Source organism: Palaemon carinicauda, chromosome 39 (genome assembly GCF_036898095.1).
Source record: "Palaemon carinicauda isolate YSFRI2023 chromosome 39, ASM3689809v2, whole genome shotgun sequence".
Taxonomy (NCBI): domain Eukaryota; kingdom Metazoa; phylum Arthropoda; class Malacostraca; order Decapoda; family Palaemonidae; genus Palaemon; species Palaemon carinicauda.
The window spans coordinates 21,511,187-21,530,711 of record NC_090763.1 but is presented as its reverse complement, the minus strand read 5'-3'; the positions used below and the strand labels follow the sequence as shown (position 1 = coordinate 21,530,711).

Below are 19,525 nucleotides of genomic sequence, written 5' to 3'. Positions count from 1 at the left end.
ATTTTTTCATATACAGCACATATATGGTATTCTACAATCAAACCATTTCAAAACCACCTATATTTTCTTAGTCACTGCCCATGTTTTTGCTGCATTGAATAGCACACACTTTTATAAGACTGTTTTCTCAAGTAATGGCACATTTTTTCCAATAGTCTTCATTTCTTAATTTCATCCATGCTTCAGTTACTCCCTTTCTTACTCTTTTTCAACTCTTACTTCAGTCCATTGTTTCTCTAAGGTAACAGAAATGCTTTAACTCCTAAAAGACCTCCATTCTATCGTGACTCATCTCATTTCCATATGCTCATGTATTATATTCTGTAGTGCTAAGGTTCCAGTTCTTCACATGATCCCGTGTTTAGTGATGAAACTGCATTCTGTATGTACTTGTATTCTATTCCTAAAGCTTCCTTTGTTCTTAACAAGTCCTTTCACTCAGTCTGGGGGTTTCACCAGCAAAGCTCTATGCTACTATGTTGTTACTTAGACTATGTTAAAAATTATGGGGCAACTTAATTTATATTAAAAATTGATAGGTTTGTGTTAAAACAATTTGGTCAAAATATATCTTAACATACAAACCCATTTCTGTATTATTTTTAACTTTGTTTCCACCTCTCAACCCCACTATTCAGACAGGTAACAGACAGATCTGGAAAAACCATACATGAATACACTGAAATGGTGTTTTATTTTCTTTTATTTTTAAGGTTGCAGGTTACAAATGAGATTTGCAGCACAAAAAATAGATTAAGTTATAAGTAATATTTGTTCTTATGTGTTTACAAAACTTTCATCTTTTAAAACAGAGAACAAACTGAAATGGCCACTGAATTTTTTTATTGGGGTAGGTAATGACAGGTAGTGAGTGTGGGCAAGAAGCCCAGCCCCTTACATGTTGGAAGCTCTTTACTTTTGTTTTCGGTCACAATGTGTACTGACTTACTGTTGTAGCCTTACCAAACTTTTTTTATCTTTCTGTGATATGGATGTGAAACAAGAAATTTGTACTTTCTGGGTAAGGGGTGGACGTTGCAGCCAGTTTTTGGGTAAACCTGTTGTAGATCCACTCACTTTCTGTGCTTCATATAGAGGGCATGATTATTCACAATGATCCCTGTGTTCCGAGTTCTTGTGCAGTGGCAGAAGTATGCCACGATGTGGAAAAGAGAGCTAAGCCTTCTCTAAGATCTGCCCTGGCAATGCCCCTAGTGACACCGAGAAGGTCTTTTGCCTCTTCCTTTATCTCATTAAGCGAGTCTGCTACTGTCACTCCTGTGCACACGCCCCCGCCTTGGTCCCTAGGGTAGTATGCGTCATTAGCAAGGAGCCCTCAGAGCTACATTGGCAAGGATCACCTCAGAACTACACTGGCAAGCTTTTCAGGTTATGGTAGCGTGTGGGGTTTACCCCAGTGTTTGCCATACCCAATCGGAAGTTAGAGGGTCTTTTCCTGTTGCTGTACAAACGAGTTTGATCTATGGTAGGCTTTGGTTGCCTTAGGTTTCTCAGGTAGGCCCTCTATGATCTTATTGTGGGAGCTGGTAGCTAAGGCTACTTTATCCCCTAGTGTCTCCAGCCAGTGTCTCACTGGGTGATTGCCTGTGGTGAAGGCATGGTTGATGTGTCAGTGACTCCAGTGATGTCCCTAGGACTGTAAAGGCTCGTTCTGTCACACAAGTGCAAGCAAGAGAAGTTCTGGCACGAGTGTGTCACACCTAAGGTTAGGCGTTGACAGTTCCAAGGCCAAAATGGTATGTTGCCAGGGTTTCTAGTGTTGCCTTACCTCTGATCTGGTCACGCCAATGTTTACCATCCTTTCCCCTGTGCCCATTACCCACACCCTTGGGACTGGACTCCTTTTCCTGTATGTCTGTGACCTACCTTGTGTCCGCATCACGACCCCATATTATTGTGCCTACCCTCCTTCCATGTGACGGTGTTTCCCAATATTATAGTTTCTGTTGAAGCAACCTGTGTAGTTTCTGCTCTCTTGGGTGCAGCATTGTCGATGGTTGACGAGACTTTGACTTCTCTTCTTGCAAAACCAAATGGGAGGGTTGCAAAGAGGAAAAAACGTGTGCATTTTTCCTTCTCCTCCTACTCCTATTCCTTGTCCTCTTTTGAGTACCGACTCAGATTCTGACACTTATGGCTAATGAGCTACAGTTGGCTATGGCATGCAGACTTACTATTAGGTTAACTAATCCAATCTTGACTTACTAACTAGCTGGGCCCAGGGAGCAATATGATAATGGTTCTTAGTAAGGGGACCCAATAAGTAACATGAACCTCAGGTGAGTTTTTTCTTGTTTTAGTGCATTGAATTACAAAAGTTTCAGTTTATTGATTTGAAAAATGATAGATGATCATGGTGAGATTATGAAATTAAATAAAAAAACTGTAAAAAAAATTTTATTTTGCAAAATAACTAACATGAAAATAGTATCTCTCTGGTCATCAGTAAATCATCGACAAAAAATATCAAAATATACATACATACATACATATACCAAGGCACTTCCCCCAATTTTGGGGGGTAGCCGACATCAACAAAGAAACAAAAACAAAAAGGGGACCTTTACTCTATACGTTCCTCCCAGCCTAACAAGGGACTCAACCGAGTTCAGCTGGTACTGCTAGGGTGTCACAGCCCACCTTCCCACATTATCCACCACAGATGAAGCTTCATAATCCTGAATCCCCTACTGCTGCTACCTCCGCGGTCATCTAAGGCATCATAGGCAGCAGCAGGGCCTACCGGAACTGCGTCACAATCGCTTGCCATTCATTCCTATTTCTAGCACGCTCTCTTGCCTCGCTCACATCTATCCTCCTATCACCCAGAGCTTCCTTCACTCCATCCATCCACCCAAACCTTGGCCTTCCTCTCGTACTTTTCCCATCAACTCTTGCATTCATCACCTTCTTTAGCAGACAGCCATTTTCCATTCTCTCAACATGGCCAAACCACCTCAACACATTCATATCCACTTTAGCTGCTAACTCATTTCTTACACCCGTTCTCACCCTCACCACTTCGTTCCTAACCCTATCTACTCGAGATACACCAGCCATACTCCTTAGACACTTCATCTCAAACACATTCAATTTCTGTCTCTCCATCACTTTCATTCCCCACAACTCCGATCCATACATCACAGTTGGTACAATCACTTTCTCATATAGAACTCTCTTTACATTCATTCCCAACCCTCTATTTTTTACTACTCCCTTAACTGCCCCCAACACTTTGCAACCTTCATTCACTCTCTGTCGTACATCTGCTTCCACTCAACCATTTGCTGCAACAACAGACCCCCAAGTACTTAAACTGATCCACCTCCTCAAGTAACTCTCCATTCAACATGACAGCCTTGCACCACCTTCCCTTCTCGTACATCTCATAACCTTACTCTTACCCACATTAACTCTCAACTTCCTTCTCTCACACACACTTCCAAATTCTGTCACTAATCGTCCAAGCTTCTCTTCTGTGTCTGCAACCAATACAGTATCATCCGCAAACAAAAACTGATTTACCTCCCATTCATGGTCATTCTCGTCTACCAGTTTTAATCCTCGTCCAAGCACTCGAGCATTCACCTCTCTCACCACTCCATCAACATACAAGTTAAACAACCACGGCGACATCACACATCCCTGTCTCGGCCCCACTCTCACCGGAAACCAATCACTCACTTCATTTCCTATCCTAACACATGCTTTACTACCTTTGTAGAAACTTTTCACTGCTTGCAACAACCTTCCACCAACTCCATATAACCTCATCACATTCCACATTGCTTCCCTATCAACTCTATCATACGCTTTCTCCAGATCCATAAACGCAACATACACCTTACCTTTTGCTAAATATTTCTCGCATATCAAAATATAAAGATTGAAAATAACATGTGATTATACATCTATAAATACAATGACAAATGGGAATTACATACAGAAATGTAGAGATATCAAGGTTGGGTTCAAATACATCTGGAATGGGGAGACAAGTTACAATTACATAAGAATAATTATAAGAACACCCACTGTAGTGTATGCCCATGTCACAGGTTTTATTTGTACATACAGTAATACCTCTTGATACAGAAGTTTCTGTATACGAAAAATTCATGATACGAAGTGAGATTCGCTGGGCCGCCGAGAAAATAATTTTGGAATTCACATGGGGCAGAACTGTAAACTCGCCACCATCATCCTGCTCTCCCATTGGTTATCTCCCTACCCTGATACTAGTTACTGCCATAAGATCCTGCTCTCCTATTGGTTAGCATCTTTCCCATCATGCTTCTACATACCGGCTCTCCTAGAATATTTTGTTTCGGCAGCACTATCGTTCACATTAAATTCGTGTTGGTGATTTTGCTTAGTCATCCTGTTGTGTTATTCAACTCGTACAGTATTAGCCATGGGTCCCAAGAATGTTCCTGATGTTCAAGGAAAGAAGGAGAGGATGCTTTCTATTGAGACGAAGCTTGAGATAATCAAGAAATATGAGGCTGGCATTTGGTTAAATGTGATCGCTAAGGAATGTGGCACCATCCTTAGGCAGAAAGAAGCCATCAAAGCAGCAACACCTTCTAAGGGCATGACTGTCTTTTCAAGTAAAAGGAGCCACATCAACAATGAGATAGAGAGACTGCTTCTCCTCTGTCTTAAGGACAAGGAATTGCTGAAGACATAATCACTGAGACGATACTCTGCCGCAAGGCCACCAGAGCCATTTTCAGTGGTCTTGTGTGTGCTCAGGCCAAAGACAATGCAGGAGAAGGGACATCACAACAAGCACCCCCAGAGTTCAAAGCTTCACGTGTGTGGTTTGAAAAATTCAAGTGTGTGTCTGGCATTATTCAGTGGTGTGGCATGGGGAGCCTACTATCTCGGACACGAAAGCGGCCGAAGCCTTTGTTAAGACGTTCGACGAGTTGACTTTACAGTAAGGCTATAGTCCCAATACATCTTCAACTGTGGTGAAACTGGGATTTTTTTTCGAAAAAATGCCTCTACGGAACTACATCACGGGGGAAGAGAAGAAGCTGCTCGGACATAAGCCTATGAAGGACAGGCTTACCCTTGCACTCTGCAAACATCAGTGGGGATTGTAAGGTCAAATCCCTCCTAGTGTATCATTCGGAGACCCCTCAAGCCGAAAAGTCCCACAAAGTGCTCAAGGAGAAGCCTCTGGTGATGTGGTGGGCTAATGTGGAAGCTTAGGTAACCAGACTGTTCTTTGTAAAGTTGGTAAGCCTCTTTTTTGGTCCGACTGTTCAAAAGATATTTGGAAGAGAAGCACCTCCCTCTGAAATGTCTGCTGGTGTTGGACTACACCCCTACTCACCCTCCTGGCCTTGAGGAAGATATCCTTCTGGAGTATTCCTTTATTCCACCTAACACCACCCCTCACCTCCACCCCATGGAGCTCTATACAAAATATCTCTTCAGGAGATGTTTCAAAATCACTGTTAGCACAAACCTCACAGTGCGTGAATTTTAGAAGGAGCATTTCGATATTGTGATATGCCTCCGACTCATTTAACAAGCTTGGTAAGAGGTTTCAAGGCGCACCTTGAACTCATCGTTGAAGAAGCTGTGGACTGATTCGACTTAGGCTTAGCTGAAGCCAAAACTGCTGACGGTCCTGAACCTGTTCCGCAATGTGAGGTTCAGGAAATCGTTGCACTTGGAAGGCCCATTGGGCTGGTTGTGAATGAGGAGGACATTAATGAGCTCAATTAGCACCAAGAGGAGCTTACGATGGATGACCTGAATGAGTTGGAGACCATGCAAGTGAACGTCGTTCATGAATAGTTCTCTAGCAGCAAGGAGGAGGAGGAGGACATAGCTACAACTATGACAACAGAAAAAATTAAGGTGATGCTATATCATTATCATGAAATGGCAGAATTCATAGTAAAGAAACTCTGAAAAGTAATGACATTTGCCTGCTTCATTTCTTGAACATTTTATAAAGCAGGCAGAAACAAGCTTCCTTGGATCATTATTTTTTAGAGGCCTTTTAGTAGGCTAAGGTAAAGGTCAAAGTGATCTGAAAAAACAGAAAAGTAGAGATGATGAAGAAATTGATGAAATTTAGATAGTACATAACGTAAAGTAAAAAAAAATTAAAAAATTAGAAAAAGGCAAAAAAAAAAAAAAAAAAAGAAATTCAATTACCCTGGTATAAGTTTTTCATGAAGTTAAGTGTTAATGTTTTCTGCCATTTGTTAATGTGTTTTGTAAAGTTAAGTGTTCATTCTTGGAATGAATTAGGTTATTTGCATGTATAACAGCCTTCATTATACAAAAAACTCAATATACGAAAGCCACTACGGAATAAATTGATTTTATATCTAGAGGTATTAGTGTAATCTAAGAATGTCAGGTGTGCCATTTTGTTGTCACTCATTAACTGGTCAAGCTCACTTTACCCAGGATAACACTTCTTAAATCAAATAGACAGTACAACAATATAAAGTTAATTTTGTGGTCCAGTCCTACAATACAAATACACACACAACACTAAACATTGGCTGGCTGTTATTCACCACTTACTGACACACAAGTAGCAACACACTTCCTAACGTTCTTGTCAAACATTCCACTCAGTTTTATGTAATTAGAATGCACTCGTAAGACATGGTAGTATCTACAGGAAATGCTTTTTATTCAAATTCATGCCATTTAGAAACATTTAGACAAGTATATAGCACCAATAAATCATACACTGGAAAACTAGCATGATTACTTTCTCTAAATACTAAAATCTTATGGCAACCACTTGGTCATTTTTAAGACTATCTACTCTCCATGTTTACATCTGATACAGTGTGGTCACCTTTCTTCTTTGTATTAGCATAACAAGGCTTTATCATGTAGTCTCACTAAAATGACCCGTTAAGAGGCAGAGATCACTTCAGGTCATTGATATGGTAAGAGGCAGAGACCTGAGACTTACTTATTTAAGAGATCTCTGATGGAAACTGTTCTGTACTGGGCTTGCACTTTATTGCACAAACCTGCAACACAAAATGTGAGACAATTAAATGGCTGATTAGCGGAACAATTTATAAACTAAAAATAACATACAGTACAGTACTAATATTTATTAGCAACTTTACATTTAGATTTATTATTTCAAAACTAAATCTGCAAGAAACCACCCTCAGGTAATATTCTGTCATCAAAGTCAGGGGGCAAAAATCCCCAAAAGCCATAATCAGTCTTGAACTCCTTAGAAACTTAAGAATCCTTATTTGGAATGGCGCAAAGATCATTACTTTTTATGAGTAACAGGTGATTGAGTATGTGGGGCATGTGATGGAGTAGAACACGATACTATTACAGGCCCAGGAGAGGAAGGGTTGTTCAGTGGGGACAAGTCAGTTTGTTAACTCATACACTCAGAAGAGCTAGTGCGTTTAGATGTGTGCTTGTATTAGGAGACGTTGTTCGCCCACAAAAGAAGCAAACTTCTCAAAAACAGGTAGCGTGCTTGTCCATTAGGGAAGGACGCATGGGAGACATGCTATCACTAAGCATGTCTCTAGTCTTGTAAGGCAATACTAAGACTGGAATAATGGTGGGTGGCTTTGAAGGGAGGACCCCAAAAAGGAAAGACTTTTATGCCTTTGAAGGGAAAAGCTGAATATGTCCGTCGTAGGACCAGAAACACACGCTTGTAGTTCTTTGAAGCCAGCGCTGTCACTAACAACTCCTCGGAGGGTGAGCCTTGCAGACCCAAGCTGGGCCATGAGACTCAGGCATCTTTAACTTGTAAATCAGAGCATAAGGCCTTCTTCCTTGGGGGGAAGCATTCTCGTTCCTCTAGGGGCTTCCCCGCTCCCGGCCACATGTTTACACTTCGTAATAAAAGTTTAATAGCCGTATACTCCAGCATCACTGATAATTCTATCCTATGTAAAGGATGAAGATTTGTACTATTTGTGCCAGAACAAATTACTAGAGTGCATAGTTTATAATCAGATAAAGATTTTTCAATGCCTTATAGTCCATTTGGATCTATTGTAAGATCAATTAAATTGCATTGCACAGGAGGTCATTTTAAAATCCATGAAGATTTGTACTATTTGTGCCAGAACAAATTACTAGAGTGCATAGTTTATAATCAGATAAAGATTTTTCAATGCCTTATAGTCCATTTGGATCTATTGTAAGATCAATTAAATTGCATTGCACAGGAGGTCATTTTAAAATCCATGTAAGAATTAGGTTATTTTTATAACACACATTTTGAGAGTGCTATGTGGGAGATTATGGATAGAATATACAGTGAATTAAGTTTAAATTGGCAAAATAGATAAATTGTATGTTTATCAATAATTATGCAATTGTTTATTCTTTTTAATGCTGAAGCACAATATTCCTTTTATTACCTTTTCACTTGTCAATTTCATTAATGCATGGGATTGATATTTTATTGTCTTTACTGTTTTTTCATTTATTTTTTTATCAGTCATGTTGAACAAAGATACTTTCAGCTAAACATAGTTGTTTTATGTTGGCCCCTGAATTCTACTTCATGCAAACTGAGATTTTTATTTTTTTTTCCAGAATATTTCAAGAATGGTCACACCCTATATTTGAATTCAGGACTTAGTTCATCTAGGAACCATTATGGACAGAGAGTTATAACTCGTGAGGCTGATCTTGTAACAGCACATGAATTTGGACACAACTGGGGTTCAGAGCATGACCCAGATCGTCCAGAGTGTAGCCCAAGTGCTAGCCAAGGAGGTTCTTACCTAATGTATACATATTCAGTGTCTGGATATGATATCAATAACAAAGTAAGTTCATATTTTTCTTTAATGATCCTGTATATGTTGTGTTCATATTAAATGAGTGTATAGTACTTCAGCTTTTATACATACAGGATTAGATGTATAATGAGATCTTTCTGACTTATAGCATATACTTTCTTCCAGAGTATCTATATGGTCTGTTTTTTAATATTTGCCTATTATTCATGATTATCCTATTGGTCTTCATACTACTCCTTCCTTATCTACCAATTTTGTAACTAATAGATCTTTCTTCCTTTCTCATTCTAATCTCTATTAGCATCCTTCTGGCCAGGCATGTGAGAGTTGAATATCTTATCTGAGTAGTCAGGTTAAACTATTTAAATCATAATTGAGGATCGGTCTATCTTCATATCCCAGGACAACATATCTCTCAGCAGCTTTATTTTGATTGTGATCTTTCCAGACCAATCAATCCATGAATCTGCATTTTGTTGTCATACCTCTTTAGCTTTCGTAAGAAGAGCCTATGTCCCCATTAAGGTATTCATGCTAGTGTTAGTTTGTTTTTGTGTGAATTATGGCTGCTAAATGTAAGAGTATAACACTTGGACAAAAGTATTTAGTGATATGGCAAAATAATGAAGAGCAAGGTAACGTACCATTGGCGAATTATGTGGTTATACAAATCTATGGTGTGCACCTTATATCTGAAAAAGAAAGAGTTGTTGTTCTTACATGACTTATTTCAGCACAAGATGGAATCGGTCGTTAAGCTCGGATAGCATGCGGTTATCCAATTGGTGAGGGTGTGGCCTTTCCAATAGCAGAGCATTCACCTTTACTTCAGTTGCTGTTATTTATGGTTTTATGGACAGCTCCTGTTAAACATTCATTTTTTTCAGGAAGTAAATGTTAATTGTTAATTGTAGAATGGAAACAAGAAGCTCGTTGCTGGGGAGGGGTGGAATCGGCAGCTGGTTGGTCTAACCTGTTGTAGATACACACACACACTGTGCTTTGGAGGCATGACTGTTTGCAGGCATTCCCGTGTGGTGAGTGTAGGTTGTGGCCTCCGGTGCAGTGGTGGATCTTTACCCTAAGAGGGAGAGAGCAAGCGGGGCATTCGTGGGAGTCGGACTGGGTAACGCCCAAGATTGGTAACTCAATATGAGAATATGCAGGTAGGTTTCTACAATCTGCCTAAGGGGGAGAAAGCAAGCAGGGCATTCATGGGAGTCGGACTGGGTAACGCCTAAGAAAACATTGGCTGGGTCTTTAGTTGCTTTGTTCTCCTTGGGGGGGGGGGATATGTCTGCTACTGACATCTCCTGGATTGGTCCCAGGGGAGTATGCTGCAGTGGTCTAGAGTCTTCAGATCTATAGCTAATTTTGAGGTTCATCCATATTTTCAATTCACTTAATTGTGAGTTGTTCTGTAACCGAAATACAAACCACGCTATTTACAGTACATTGGGTTTACCTTTTAGCGTAGCTGAAATGGCGAGCCATTAGAATTTAACGAGGGTGTATTACCCCCGCGCTAGTTAGCAGGGGGGTAGGGGAGTGGTAGCTAGCTACCCCTCCCCCCCTCACACACCGGTGAATTGCTTCACTTTCACTTTTGGCTCGGACATGGACAGACGTCTCTGTCTTTGTCCTCGCTTGGCAGCCATTGTTTGTTTTGTCTTTACTTAATCACTTACTTTTCTTTTACTCAATATATATGTAAACATTTTCTCATGTTTATGTATATATTTGAGTATAGAAATCAGTAAGTTTCCTTTTCAGAGTTTGTGCTTGTGTGTGTAGTGTACGATATCTCCGTGGAGTCCTTGGCAGTTAGGCCACCATGGTATAATTTCATGGGTCGCGATCGAGTTTGACTTCGGTCTTTCTCTCTCTCTCTCTTGAGGTCGTTCACCCTTTTACTACGTTACTTACTACGCCTTTGTAGCTTCCTTCCCGTGTGGGGGGGTTGCTACGCCGTACATTTTGTCTCAATTAGTTTATGAATCTAATTGTATTTGTTGATTTTTCAGCTTTGTAGAACGATTCCTTTCGGGGTTTTCGTTCTTTCTTTAGTGTTCATTCATTTTTAATTTACATAATTACATAGTTACATAATTATAATTGTTATAATTCTGTGTTGGTTACAGCTCTCCTTCCGTGAGTGTAAGTGGTTGTGAGGGCACGTGCCTGTTGTGTAATTCTTGTGTTCCTTTTCCTCGGGATTCCTCTTCGGAGCCTTCCCGGGGGAATGAATGTTAACTAATGATTTTTGTTTTGTTTTTACAGTTACCGATCTAGTTCGTTTCTGTAATGTGACAACGGAGTGAGCTGTCTTGTTGAGGCCTGGGGATTCGGCTGTTGCTGCCTCCCCTATAGATCTTCGTCAGGGGCGTGTCTCCTTCTTCTGGAAGTACTCCCGTGACGATTGACAGCTCTCCAGTTCATTTTAGAACACTCAGGAGGCTCGCCTCCTTGGGTGGGTAACTTTCCTTCCGAGGGAAGTTTTTCCTGTCCAGGCTTGAGTTTTTCCCCTTTTGGGGGGTTCTTCTCTTGCCTTTTTTTCGTGCGACTATGCTCTTGGTGCTGAGCGGTCACACCTGCAGTTACGCTCAAGGGGCTGGGCAACTGCAGGAGCCCCTCTTCTGAGGATTGCTCCTTTTAGGTCACTGGCTGACCCGTCTCTTCTACGAAGTGTTTCTCTTTCGTTCGCGAGAGAGTACACTCTTAGAGACTCCTCGTCGGAGGACTCTTCTGCTGTTGTTGTTGTTGGCCTCCTTCGCCGTAAGGCTCACCGTCCGCTACGTCGTAAGGGCCTCCCATCTCCCTATAAGGGTGCTAAGAGGCGCCTTTTTGAATCTCCATATGCAGCCTGCAGCTCCTTCCTCTTTAGATCTCTCCGGGGATCGATCTCCAACGCCTTCTTGACCTTACGCCCCTGGTGCAGATGGACAGCAGTCTGACCTCGTCTTCCGACGGGCAACGGTCTTCCAACGGACATCAGTCTCCCGACGGACAGACAACGGTCTTCCGACGGACAGACAACGGTCTTCCGACGGACAGACAACGGTCTTCCGACGGACATCAGTCTCCCGACGGACAACGATCCCTTCGGGGCAAAGGGTTGCCTCCCACGAGGGTTCTTCCCTTGCGTGTCAGGGTTCCCCTGCGCCTTTCTGCTGCGTTCTCTCCTGCTCAGTGTTAGCGCACAGGCGCTCTCCTGCTCCTGCTCAGTGTTAGCGCACAGGCGCTCTCCTGCTCCTGCTCAGTGTTAGCGCACAGGCGCTCTCCTGCTCCTGCTCAGTGTTAGCGCACAGGCGCTCTCCTGCTCCTGCTCATTGTTAGCGCACAGGCACTCTCCTGCTCCTGCTCAGTGTTAGCGCACAGGTGCTCTCCTGCTCATCAGCGCTCTCCTGTTCGTCAGCGCTCTCATGATGACCTTCTCTGCTGTTCCTGGTGGTTCCTGTTACGCGCCCTGTGCGCCCACGTTCGCCCTCGCGATCTAGAACTTCGGTTCAGGTCTTGGACAAGGACTCTTCTTCTAAGCACAGGCTTCCACGCGTTGCCTTCTGCTCGCCAGCGACCATAGACGCATCAACGTTCGCCTGCTCGTCAGCGATCTCCTACGCGTCAACGATTGCCATCGATCTGCCACGTGTGTCAGTTCCCCTGGACACCATCAGTAGCGATCTAGCGCTCGCCTGCTGTGGACCACGATCTCTGGAAGCTGAGTCTTGCCGTAGATCTTCCTCCTGCTCGCCAGCACTCTTCTTTACTTCTGTCCTTTTGTGCGCCAGCTTTCTTCAATCGCCAGCGCACATCTGCGCGCCCTTTTCTGCCACGCACCAATGGGCGCCAACGGTTTTCTGACCGTCTAGGATTGCCTGATTAACAGCTTGTTTCAGCGCTCACCTACCTGATGCACCTGCGCGCCTTCTGTTAGCGCGATGCGTGCTAACCATCACTAGTCTCTCTCGCGTTGGCAATCGCCTACGCGCCCGCGTGATTCTTCACCTGCGCGCTAGCGTTTTGTTAACGTACCACCGCTCGCCAACGCGCCATCGCTTGCCGACGCGCCATCGCTTGCCAACGCGCCTTCAATCGCCTACGTGCTATCGCTCGCCAGAATGCGCCATCGCTCGTCAACGCGCCATCGCCCGCCTACGCGTCATCGCCCGCCTATGCGTCATCGGTCTCCCGACCGCCTGCGCTCACCCGCGCGCCCACGTGCCTGCGCGTCCACACGCCCACGTGCCCGCGCGCCTACGCTCATGCGCAACCGCGCACATGCTCTCCAATGTTCGCCCGGGCGCGAACCAACGGTATTCCGTCGCGCGGACCGACGGTGTTCCTTCGCGCGGACCGACGGTGTTCCGTCGCGCGGACCGACGGTGTTCCGTCGCGCGGACCGACGGTGTTCCGTCGCGCGGACCGACGGTGTTCCGTCGCGCGGACCGACGGTGTTCCGTCGCGCGGACCGACGGTGTTCCGTCGCGCGGACCGACGGTGTTCCGTCGCGCGGACCGACGGTGTTCCGTCGCGCGGACCGACGGTGTTCCGTCGCGCGGACCGACGGTGTTCCGTCGCGCGGACCGACGGTGTTGTAGTGGTTTGAGGACTGTGGCCAGAGGTAGCACCCGAACTGCCTAGTGTCCCAATGCCGACCGCAACCTGACGGAGTTCCGTCGCACGGACTGACGGTGTTGTAGTGGTTTGCGGACTGTGGCCAGAGGTAGCACCCGAACTGCCTAGTGTCCGAATGCCGACCGCAACCCGACGTTCACTACACAATAAATATACAATGGTGGAATACCCTAAAAACCTAAGTAACAGGTCAAGAGAACGGAACTCTGGGCACCACCCCTTGATTTATACTGGGCAAGGGGACCCAGCTAGAACCTGACTTACCCGTTTGCTTCTCCTCCCTTTTGCTTGCTGATCATAAGTACAAGTATAAGAACATTAGGTGAAAGGAAATATTGTTTAATTAATTACGGGACACAGTGTGGGAGGAAAGAATTATGTTAAATTACGGTACTTAAGAGATCTTAAAAAAACAGTGGCTGGGGAAGGGGGGCCGTGGTGGGAGGTTTCTTAAATTAAATGCTGTATACATAAAAACAAAAAAAATTTATTTGCAGAAAACTGTTAGGAATATCATATCAATTAGAATAATCAATTAAATGAAAAATTAGCATCCCTTTTGCATATTGTATAAGCAAGAGAAAAAATATTTATTTTTAAGTATTTATCTGTCAGTTCCAATAACCAAATTTAGGGCAAAATTATCAGTCCTTTACACTCCAGCTCCACAAATAATAAACAAACTAGAAATTACTCATAAGAAAATATAGATCTGTGAAAATACTGTGCTACCATACTTTCCCCTGAATCAATACTGTCCCTTCAATATCCAGTTCACCACTAAGCTGCAAAGTCACTTACAATTTTTCTTTGAACAGTTCAGCCGCATACGCTGCTGTGCAGGTCTCTGTAGGCCCACAATAACAATGTCTCAAAAATTTTGTCAACAACACGAGCAATTGCCAATGGCCTTATAATACATTGGTTGTGGTGTTATTCATTCAAACACGTGATGGTACTTACAGTTCACAGGCAGTGAAAAATGAATACAGAGCAGACACACCCACCACTACACACTGGTAACAGGCCATCAACCATATTCATAATTGCTATGAGCAGTACTAGACAGATACTCTGTTCCTATATACATACAGTGGTCTCGAGTAAATTTCCCTTACAATTGGGAACTTCTGTCAACATAAATGTTTGCCGTATCTGTTCTTTTTTCTTTTCTTGATGAAGGAACCTATTCTTGTAAAGTACAGTACTTCTATTTACTCAAAACTCTGGTTACACTTTCAAACCCTACAGAGAGTAGGGCGTGCTGCAAAAACAAATGTTGTTAAGACAGTTGGTAGGACCAAACAAAAATATATACATACCCCTTATACATATACATTATGCTTGCAAAACATTTAAACCTATTTAAGAAAAATTGAAATCTTTACAGTGAATAAAATGTCATAGTACAGTACTGGGGCAGAATATCAGACATTATGACAAAAGGGAATTGATAATGAGAGTTACTTTAAAACATATATAACCCAAGCTTGTTATATGTGGAAATGGTTTGTATTTTTCCCAACTATTATTAATTTTTTCCACATTCCCCCCCCTCTAGATTTTTTTGGTCCACTCAACATTGTCTTACGACTAGCAACAACCCCCTACACTAACTTCATACATTCAAGTGAAAATAAAAATTACCTTGCAGAAAATAAACTCAGGAAAAGGGTAGGATGATCAACTAAAGATTTAATTCATCATCCCTTCCTTCAGTTACATATCAAATTACATAAATTTACATTAGATACAATACATTTTTTTCCACAGACTCATGACTTAATCAAAAATAAATAGGAATAGCCAACATTTTAAACACAATGGAGATCCAGTACTTACAAATAAAAAGTTAGATTATTGTCTATTCCTCCCAACAATGCTTCAATAATATACAATATAAAAATTTCCATATCATACAGAAAACATCAGTATTACAGGTATACATTCAGGATCAGTCAAAAAATTACATTCATTGTAGTCCAAAATCAATTTAAAAACATACAAAACTCATTGATTTTGGACTACAGGTATTACATGATAAAAGGAATTTATTGAATCTATTATAATTGTCACGGTCAAGGTCAATTTACAGTACAAAAATAAATGCAACAGTTAAAGAAACCGTGACTAAATAAAGATTTCCTCACACCATGTGTCCCTTTCTCAGCCTTTCAGATACTCAATGTGGGAATTAAAATATAACTAATAAGAACAAAAAAGGGTAATTACTATCAAAACTTTCTTTAAAAAACTGTTCAAAGATTAATTCAGTGGGAGAATTATAGTTCTTCTTCTGAGTCTCAAAATTCTGTCTCGGGACATGCGCCGGGACTCAGCAATCTGCTGGCGAGCCATATTAATCTCTCGCAGCACAGGAGACAGGCTAAGCCGGCGACTCTCCAGATACAGGCTGGGTGTCTTCAATCGATCTATAACCTTGCACAAGAGTTGGTATCGGCGGGTGATCGACACACTTTGAGGTAAACCAGAGACAGAATCCGTAGACTCAGAAGAGGACAATAAAAATCCTGAAAAATCAGTCGATGACTCGAGGCAACGTTGTGTTTTGGGCGACCCAAACAGTGCTGTATCGTTCAGGTTAGATATACCTGACTGTGCCACTTCAGCCTCGAGCTCTGACCGGGTATTTTAATCCACCATCAGAATGTAGGAAAGGGTTTGTATTCTGAGGGGACTCAGGAATGGAGGATGGTTCCCCCTCCATAATATTCATCTGGTCAGTGAGACGAGGTTTCCACTCCAGGACTCGAGACTGAACTAAAGGTAGGTCAAGAACAGGACCTTTTGACCTAGTCCATGGGGGACTAAGTCCACTAAAGGTGGGATCTTCAGGCGACAGTTGGTCGTCACAATCGGGTGGCAAAAAGCCGAGAAAGTCATTATCAGGATAAATAGACACTGCCGATTCAGAAACAGGGCTTTCTAGAGTAGCAGGTCTTGACCAATCTGGACTGGAACTCTTGGAACCAACAGAAGGTAGTTCCAATAATGGAATACTGGAAACTTCCCAGAATTCCCAACTCCCCGGAGGATGAACGATACCTTCCTCTTGGAAAGAAGAAGCTAAGAACTGGGGCGTTGGCAATTCAGGAACAGGACAGTGAACCACTGACTCGGGAGACAAAATAGGGGTTTTACACATTTCAGTGGGGCTGTTCTCCCATAGTTGGAGGACCAAATGATCTCGAAATGATTCAGGCTTTAACACAGGAGTCTCATCACAATTTTCGGAGGATATAACCAAGCATCCAGTGCTTTCTTTCTCTCGTAAGTCCTAGCTGGCTTAAGAATGGGCTTAGGCTGAGTAGTAGCCCTAATAGGATGGTGACTTTTCCTCTGTCGTCGGGACTTGTTACAATCTCGAGACAGAAGGTAGGACGCCACTACTGCAGCCACCCCATAGGAGTCGCCATCACTACTAGAACTAGAACTCTCAGAGACTTCAGAAGAAACAGGACTGTCATCCATGAGTTCTGGACTATTCAGAGTCTCTGTTACAGGATCAGGACCCTTCGGATACCAGAGAAAGTGCCTCCTAAGATAAACTGGAGGTTCAAACCAGGCCTTTAACTGGATATGGTGAGCTTTTACCAGTTCACCATCAGGCAGTCTCTGCAGCTCATAGGTGACCTTATTCTCGTGTACCTTAGTAACACGGAATACCCCCTCAAACCTAGGGATGAGCTTGTTCGTCAGAAGGTGTCCCAACAGGTGCACCTTCTTAAGCACCAGAGAACCCTCTTTAAACGGTTTGTACCGAGGATGTCCTTCAGCCCATGGGTCTCTCGTTTCTGCTGATAGCAACGGGATACTATCAACATCGTGATCACCCTTCAGAATGTTCTCAGCTGGAGTACAGCCAATCTCAGTGTGGTGGGAATGGTTGTAGCTGAGAACTGCTCGGGATAAGAACTGGTCCCATTTCCGAGATTCCCCAGAAATCACCCTCAGTAACTCACCAATGGTACGATTCACTCGCTCCACTGCACCGTTACTAGAGGGTTTATACAGAGTTGTTTTCACATGTACAATATTATACCGCTCCAACAACTCAGTAAATTCCTGGGAAATAAACTCAGGGCCGTTATCAGTCAATATCCGGACTGGAACACGAGGAATAACAGGAAAAACTCGGTCTTCAAGCGCCTGGCATATCGTACTGCTCTTATTCCTTATGGGTACTGCCGTCACCCACTTGGAATGATGGTCGACTACCATCAGACACCCAATAAAACCAGTACTGGTTGTTGGGAGACTCACAAGATCCATAGCAACCAATTCAAATGGAGAAGAGGTCACTATTTTCAAGGTCGGAGGGGCAACCACCTCCCTTGAGACCTTACAAGTCTGACATTCCCAACACGTCCGGCACATATCTCTGATTACATTAATCAAAGATCTGTGCCAGACGAGTCGACGGAGCATTGCACTCATTTTTCCGATACCCCAGTGAGCATTCTGGAGGTGTGTCTCGGCAACTAGGTCAATCAGGACATTGAAGGTGACTACTGGGACTACTGAGCCGTCTGGATTCCGCTTCACTAGCAAACCCTGGTGAACTTCCAGGTTCGACCAACATCTCCTATAGGGTAGACAGGAGCGTGGAACTCGAGATGCAGGAACCCCAGAGTAGATCATCTTAATGACAGATTGAATCTGTCGATGATCTCCTTGGATCTTGGACACCTGACTAAAGGACAGAAGAGCATTTCCGGAGAACACTCCCTGATCAGATTCAGGATCAGTTACCTTCATAACAGTGGTCTCGGTATGCAGGGAGGAGACTGAGAGTACCTTGGGAGACAACTGAAGAACAGTAGTGTGGTCATACACCAACTGTTCTCGGGGTGAATCCAGTGTCAGGTAGGCTGCATCCAGTATATTCCTACCAAGAACAAAACAAAAGTTAATGTCTTTGACAGCTACCACCGCATAGTTAAACAGCGGTAGCCTCCACCCAGAAGGACACTTCACCTCTAACTGGACGTAGCCTAGAATGCTGGTGCAGGAACCAGTCAACCCCTCTAGCTGTTCTCCTGACAGTACCTGGTACTCTATGCCAAGTTGGCTCAGTACAGACTCACTTACTAGACAAACCTGTGCTCCTGTATCAACAAGAGCACAAAATAAGGTTTCCTGCATCATTACTATCCCTACTGCCGAGAGCTGACACATGGGTACAACTGGACTGACGAGGTGCCTTTTCTGTCACGTACTGGATTACAGGACAATCCTCCGGCGCTTCCTGATCATCAGTGATCAAGCCCTCAGCGTCAGGAACACGAGATATTACCTCCGCCTTATGGCCCAGAATCACGTCAGTTGGAGGGACGTAATTGCGGAGCTCGATCAGAGGATTAAAATGCACTCCAGACAGACACTGAAGATGCACACACTGAGGCTCAGTCACGGATGGATCACGATAGACTACGGGACAAGTGGGACCCCAATGGACCCAGATTTCCAGGTTCAATAACTTTGATGCTGCCAATAGCAACTCCAGAGCTGGGACTGTACCTGGAAATCTCATTGCCTTGATCCTGTTCCTGCTGGTCTTGTCCAGTTTGAAGCCTAGTCAACCGGCGTCTTTCAGAAACTGCTGAACTAAGGCATCCCGGAGCTTGGCTCCCTTCAGCGGAGAGTTGGGTGCGACACCTGATCCTTCTGTCCAGCAGTTCACGACTAGCTCCAAGGATTAGATGAGAGAATCTGGACCACCACGAACCTCCTTATACAAGGCCAGTCCAGTAGGCAACTTGGGAGTGCTAGGTTCAGTAGCAAACAGACAGTCAGTTAATGCGGGCCAGCGGGATAACCAGTCAGCGGCGGCATTCTGATCTCCTGGACAGTAATTAACAATAAAGTTAAATTCAGACAGGTCCTCCAGTGTCCATGCTAGACGACTGTCCACCATCTTCATGTCATGAAGGTACATCAGGGGACGGTGATCAGAATGGATCACGAAGAACTGACCATAGAGGAAGGCCCTGAAGGTTTTCACTCCCCATCGCAGAGCAGCCAACTCACGCTCAATGGTAGAGTAATGGGTCTCGCAGTCA

General features: G+C 43.5%; 1 protein-coding gene across 1 annotated transcript in view; it reads left to right on the top strand.

The window, feature by feature from the left end:
• The window catches only part of LOC137631068 (ADAM 17-like protease), a 299,072-nt gene that overhangs the window by 224,953 nt on the left and 54,594 nt on the right, over positions 1 to 19,525 (top strand). The window contains exon 9 of the mRNA XM_068362674.1: positions 8,599 to 8,834. Within this exon, the coding sequence (XP_068218775.1) occupies positions 8,599 to 8,834 (236 nt within the window). The remainder of the gene's footprint in view (positions 1 to 8,598; positions 8,835 to 19,525) is intronic.